The sequence below is a fragment of the Drosophila yakuba genome, chromosome 3R, assembly GCF_016746365.2.
Source record: "Drosophila yakuba strain Tai18E2 chromosome 3R, Prin_Dyak_Tai18E2_2.1, whole genome shotgun sequence".
Classification (NCBI taxonomy): Eukaryota; Metazoa; Arthropoda; class Insecta; order Diptera; family Drosophilidae; genus Drosophila; species Drosophila yakuba.
In genome coordinates, this window is record NC_052530.2 from 23,776,019 (window position 1) to 23,782,898 (window position 6,880).

Here is a 6,880-nt window from a genome sequence, read left to right on the forward strand (position 1 = left end):
GCTCCTTATTCCGAGTCGAGCGATTCAAATATTGCAACAAATTATATCACCGATTGATTGCCGTATCAATTGGGATCGAAAAGTCAGCAAACAGCATTAGAGTCGAGGGTGTAGAGCTTTGTTTGCCCACGTTAACTGAGGACACTGAAGCTGACAACAAGATGCATCTTAGGTGCACAGAGAGAAATTGTGGTAAAAATAAATTTTAAACTAGAAATATTAAGTATGTACATATAAAAAACAATGCCTAAAATGAGCCACTGAAAGAGGAAATCAGTTTAGGTCAATCCTCCAAACTCAAGGGAAAAAAGGTGAAGATAACCTTCTTATAAAGGATTTTAAAACTCAATAGTAGATTATTTCGATAAAATCGATATTTTTAGAGTTACATCCTTCCTCTTCAGAAGGCGAGATCCTTGTGCACGAATTGCCTAATTTCACTCGACAACTCGGCAACAATTACGCTTCATTAATTCGCAAGTGCAATTGCCTTGGCTGCGAGTCACGTCTGCAGCGCTGTCGCAATTATGCAAATAATGCCATCGAATTCCACCCGAATATTGCAAATAGATGCGCAATTGTTTGGCGCAAAAAAAAAAAACAAAAGGCGAAAGTCAAAAATGTGGGCGAAATGGGATTTGGTGGCGACTGCGGTAGACCGTGAAATGCAATAACATCAAATGGAAATAGTTTTGAACTTGCTTCGCTAACTTTGAACTCTGCTAATGAAATATTTGCAGGGAATGGAATATCGTATCATAGTTATGGCTGGCTCACCTGCATTGGAATGCGACAGCAGATTGTTGAAGAATGTGCCAATTGCTGTTGCATCCCCGGATTCCACCGTATCATCCGCCGTTGGATGTTGCTGCTGCTGCTGCTGCTGTTGCTGTTGCTCTTTGCTGCCGGCAATTGTGATTTCGGCTTCGAAATCGATGCTGTTGAAAGATTCATTGTCGATGTCACTCAAATGCTGGGATTTGTCATCGCTGCCGGCGAGCAGATTCTGCAGAGATGACTGATGCTGCGGTTTAGGCAGCCCCCCGACATCGGCATCAACATCAATCAGTATATCGTCCTGCGATGTTGCTGCTGCTCCTGCTGCTGTTGCTGCTGTTGTTGCAGGCAATTTCAATGCCGCTGACAGCGCCTGTTGTTGTTCATTTAGTTGCGACAGGGTTGTAAAGTCATCACACTCGGCACTCAGCAGCTCCATGTCGTCGTCGTCGTCATCGTCATCATCATCAACATCATCATCATGCTCCGCCACGATGCCATCATCCTCGTCCCGCTGCTGGCGGTGTCCTTGCCCCTGCTTGTCCTCATCCGAGGCAACGCATTCGCTGATGCTGCGTGCGGCATTCCTAATGTGGCAGCGCTGCTTCGTTGACTCCGGCTCTCCCCCTGGAAAATGCAAAAATGGTGTGGGCATGAGTACTGTGGGTATGGGTTAGCCTTACAATTTGTGTAAATATTTGTGCAGGATTCCGCTGGCGGCAAATGCAAATGCAAATTTGGCCTGACCTCGTTCCTGCATGTGCCGCCGCCTAAAAGCATGCACTAATAATTTTCATATGTGCATTGTGTGTGGGCGTCTCCATCAGCCTGTGCAATTGCTCAATTTTCTTGATTTCGGCATGGTCTGTCTGTTGGTTCCGTCCATCCGCCCGTCCGTCGACCCCCCACGGTCCTCACTGTCATGCCCCGCCCGCCTGTTGTCCCTCAGTTGCTCTGATCCTCTGTCAGCATGTCACATTTCCACATGACTGCGCGCACACACTCCCAAACGCAAAGGCAAACCCACAAACCATCTCGACTTGCATTCTGCCTTATTTGCCATACCTTCATCAGCGACGGAACTTGAAGCCTCGGTCGTGGCATCTTCCCCAGCATTAATTCCCAGCGAGCTGTTGTCAACCTCGACTTGCTGTTGCTGCTGACGCTGATGCTGATGCTGATGCTGATGCTGCTGCTCTCGACACTTCGCCTGCTGCAGTTTTGCATTTGAATTCTTTTTCATTTGCATTGCAGTGGCCCCGGCCACCAGCTCATCCACATCCTGATCCTCATCCTCGAGCTGCTGTTGACTTGTCGCCACTTCGTAATTTTTCAATTGGAATATTTGATTCTTTAATGATTTCCTTCGCCGCAAATACTCATTGTGCTGCAGTTGTTGATTGCACAACAGTTGGCGCAAACTTTGCCCCAGACTCTGGCTACATTGGCCATCGGATGCGGCGTCCACAGCCTGGAGTATGCCGTTGATGACCTCCAGGGTGGCATTTATGATGGCGTGATTCGCTGTGTGCTGCGTGCTCAGCAGGTGCAAACAATAATCATAAATTTCAATAATTTGCCGACAGTCGGAGGTCGTTGTCTGCTGCTGTTGCTGCCTCTTGCCGGCCAAGGACTCGGAATCATCGTGGCTATCGCCGGGGTAGCCGCGTATGAGCTGTGGCAGCAGGAGGCGCAGTAGACCCAAGGCTCCAAGCACGCTGTTCGCTTGCTGATCCGTCAGCAGGAGCTCTGCAAGAAATAATAGGGATAAGTTAGTTAATGGAGGGAAACTTACGGCTGCTCTTGATACAAATTAAAAACGCTCTGCAAAGTTTTTGCGCAGCGTGTGCTGGCAATTCCAATTTGCTCAATAAGCAATAAGCAATAAGCGAGCTTCTGATACAGATACATTTACAGATAGCAATACCAATGCCAATACCAATAGCAGTAGCAATACCAGATACCTTTACCCACTTTCTTTGGCGTTTGGCCGGCCAATTGCAGTTCATACTTCTTTCGTGTTCTTGGCAACTTTTCCCTCATATGTTTTGCAACAAATTGCCTCCAATTAAATTTATCTCGTTGAAAACTTTCCATCTGATATTTATAGACTCTGCACACATGCACAGACTTTCCCCCACCCCAGCAACCACCCACCCACCGAGGACTGAGTCCTCGACCTCCCGCAGTTCTTGCTCTTGTTGTCTCCGCTTATTTGTCGTTTCATTACGTATACGCCACCAATCACAAAACGCCATGTTGGAAGTTTGTTACTCAATTAGTTTTCATTTTCTTCCTTTGGGGCGCAAAATTGAAAACACTTCTCGCCGGAGAAACTTTTTACATGGCCCTCATGGCAGCCAAGTGACTTTGCCGAGCACAACTTGCGGCCTGTTTCCATGTGTATCAATTAATTGCGGCAGAAGCCGCAAGAACTTTCTGCAAAATGGGCGAGCCCAAAACGAGAAGAGCAAAGGGAATGGGAATGGGCGACTTCATGCTGGGCACGTTCGAGGACTGCAATTAATAGCCACCCGAATAGAGGTGTTTAGTTTGAGGCCTACTTACTGCAAAGTGCAGAGTTGGAATCCAGTAATTCCAAAGTTTGGAGAGAAAAATGTTAACAAGTGCAGCTACCTAAATTAAATACAAATCATATAAATAAAATAATAATTATTTGAAGAATTCAGTTTCAGTTGAAAAATAATTAATTTTGCAGCTGTTGGACACTGCAAAAGCCCCAAATGAAGTCAACATGAAAATAATAACTTCGACATTCTCGACAAGGTGAACAGCCTGGGGGCCATGGAGTACGCATTCAAAGAGATCAGCAGCGGTTTCCAGATTCCAGATTATGAATTGGTCATTGTGCCATTTATACACCACTGCCACACAGTTGACATGGAAATAATTTGCACTTTTTGTTTAGCTCGGCATCAGTCAGTGGGCAGCATAAATTTTGCCAGCTCCCTTTTTGCAGCGTTGCCGGCATTGCTGGCCTCGTTCGGCTGGCATTTGTTTACAACGTTGATTATCCGCTTTAAAGCTGCACAGGAATGAATATCTGATTCAATTTCGCATGAATTATTGCATGGAAGTGTCCAAGTGCATAAATTTCATTTCGTCTACGGGCGGAGACAAACAAACGGAGATGGCGTGGGTGTCGGGGGCTTGGCTTCTGAGGGTTTTGGATCTAGGATCCCGGCTCTGAGCTCTGAGCACTGAGTTCTGAGGTCTGAGCACCGTACTTTGTGTCTGTTTGTTGGGGCATGCCAGGAGCATGCCAGAACACAGGCAGCCCAAGTACTGTGATGGGTGCCCATAAAAAGAGGCGCCAGACTGTATAAGGATGCGCTGAAGAGCTGCCTGGCATTGTGCCTTTGCCGAGAAGTGGCATAAAGTTGACACAGGACTAGAAGACCGGTAGGCGGCTGGGAAAGGCGCAGAGCTGGGAAGCGTACCAGGAGCTAAAGGAGTTGATTTGAAGGTAAACATTTGGACAAGAAAAGAGCAAAGTAAGAGTCAAGTCGAAGCTTAATTTATATGAACTTGGGCGAGGTTCGAATTTTGACTTTCATAAAGGTAGTCCTAGCAAATGAATTAGTTTTCCCAGTCCGGCATATCACTTCAATTGTTTGCAAATGCCAAACAACGAGTTTCTCTGAGGTTTAAACTTAATTTTTTGTTGGCCAACGGAGCTTATAAAAAGGCGATGGCAAATGTAACTATGGTGCATTTACCTCTTCGTCGAAGTTTGCCAATAATATTTTCATGAAAATTCAATAAAAAATGATTTGTGTTTGCAATTTTTAAGCATTTTCGCATAGCTCACGTTGCCATGACTTTTGTTTTTGCCGCTGCAGTTATTGCTGCAGTCCGCCAGTCAGCAAATGTTAAAATAAAAACTGCCCGCTATCGGTGCCTAAAATCAAAACAAATCTCGAAAAAATATTTGTGTGTATATTCGTACATTCGATGGCTCGACCATCGATTGCGCGTGGTAACCAACAGCAATGTAGAAATATAATTTATATCAACTGCTTAGTTACTTTTATTGTGCCACGCCCCCTCAGCGCCCACAGGCCACAGACAAACAAACCCATGCCTGTGATTGCATTCACAATGCGAGTTTGAATAAAACCAAAAACCATCTATACCCGCGCTCGCGTAGTTCGCAGTTCAATGGCTTTATATTTTGGTAAGGTATTTTTCATGGATTTGCGGCTTTTTAGAATATTAAAAATATTTTTTAGCTGCAGACCCAGCGCAGACCCAACAATATTTATATATATATGCAGATCTATGTGAGGCTTAGTATTTGCCCGTTACACGCTTTTTAAACACCTCTTTCATTATTGATGCGAATATAAAGAGCGTTCTGTTGGACAGAATGAATCGTAGCGAAAGTGCGTTAAATAACTAACAACGATAACACCGAATATTGGATTAGTGTATCCAAAACTGGGCAAACAATAGGGCAGTTATGGAGGCTAGGATATTGTTCAATTTAATGGTGTTACTCTTGGCGAAATAACAATAGAGGTTCAGTGTTTTGTAACAACTGTTTCATTTTGATTTATGTATACAACGTTTCAAACGAAATAAAATCTCTTTTCTTGAACACATCACAAACTATGGCTATCGTTGCTAGTAATGATGCTCAGGCACTTAATTTCCTATTTTAGCTGTCTTACCCATCACTTTGTTGACTCCATGTCTGGCCATGAGGCTCCTATTGCGCGCATTCTCAATCAGACTGATGCAGTTCTGGGCCGAACAACGACGTTTAACGGCACAATCGGAGCTAATATGGTCCAGAAAAGTCTGCAAATGCCAACAAACACTTAGGTACATAAATAAAATAGCTTAAGGGATATTGTTCTACCTCGAACAGTTTGCAGGATTCGCTGTCGCTGAGACCCTGTTGTATATGACGACTAAAGTTTTTGACGAAGTCGCAGAGAGTCTCCTGGAGCAACGTCTCCTTGCGCTGGGAAATGGTGGTCATGCATTGGAGCAATCTCACGGCATACCACTTGATGTGTTTCTCCTTTATTTGTGGTGCATAGTAAGAAAACAGGTTCAGGCAAATCCTCAGGGATCTGTGCAGAAAATTACCCTTTTACAAGTTTATTCTTTTGGTTTTAAGATATTTGTTTCCTTACTTCTGGTTACCATTCCGCTTAATTTCACCATACAGATCCATAAGAATGCGACTGACGCGAGTTTTCTCGAGTGACCTCAGGATTTTGTTAAGGTTTTCCTCGGCGCTCATCCGGACCACGGAATCCACATCCTCGCAGAACAGCAGTAGGACATTGGTGGCCGTGCCGCAGTGGGCGGCATAGTTGATGTGCCCCGCCAGCGAGGGCGACATGATGCACTCGGCAATCTGCTGGAAGCAGGTGATCTTCTGCTTTTGGCTGTGGGAAATTGAGGTAATTAGGTTTTAGTACAGTATGTGGCATGACGTCATAGCGGATGCACTTATTGCCCAATGCTAAACGAATGTTTTGGGTGGCTTTACCAGCTGGCAGGGTCATTTAAGGGGCAATAAACCCTGCGGAAATCACCTGGACACCACATTTTAATCAATATTGTTCCGTAATGAGCAACAAACTGTTGCCGGTCTCCTCCCCAAAACATTCGATGCAAGTGAAAACAATCAAATTAGCGTTGAGTCGCACCTGCATTCTGTATTCCGCAGTTGTTCCACGAAGCCAACGAACTTGTCGTAGGCACTGGACCTGGATTTGTCCATTTTCGCGTCCAAAATAACGCTTTAAAACGCTTTTTAAAAATAAACAACACAGGAAAACATTGCTCTTTTGTTATGATTTCTATCAGCTGTAAGGCCAGTGTTACCAGATCGCTTAACTACTCTTTACCAGAACGCTGTCGACCAGCCCTGGTATCTAATTTGGCAATCGTTAAATTTATAATCTTCTTATTAACAGGCTTCAATATGGTTATTTTTATGCTAAATTAAAAGTAATAACATAAATATACAATCTTAAGAAATTGCAGTCCACTGGTTGCAGTAAACTGTTCATTTCTGATTAACAGTATTTAATAGACTGTTATGAACATGCATTAGTAACAT

General features: G+C 44.3%; 1 protein-coding gene across 1 annotated transcript in view; it reads right to left on the minus strand.

The window, feature by feature from the left end:
* The window catches only part of LOC6538149, a 38,891-nt gene extending 32,256 nt beyond the window's left edge, over nt 1-6,635 (minus strand). The window contains exons 1-6 of the mRNA XM_002098647.4: nt 6,465-6,635; nt 5,943-6,200; nt 5,663-5,879; nt 5,472-5,601; nt 1,843-2,526; nt 778-1,404 (exon numbers count right to left, since the gene is read on the minus strand). Coding sequence (XP_002098683.1) covers nt 778-1,404; nt 1,843-2,526; nt 5,472-5,601; nt 5,663-5,879; nt 5,943-6,200; nt 6,465-6,538 — 1,990 coding nt within the window. The 5' untranslated portion in view covers nt 6,539-6,635. The remainder of the gene's footprint in view (nt 1-777; nt 1,405-1,842; nt 2,527-5,471; nt 5,602-5,662; nt 5,880-5,942; nt 6,201-6,464) is intronic.
* Between the last annotated feature and the right edge of the window lie 245 nt (nt 6,636-6,880).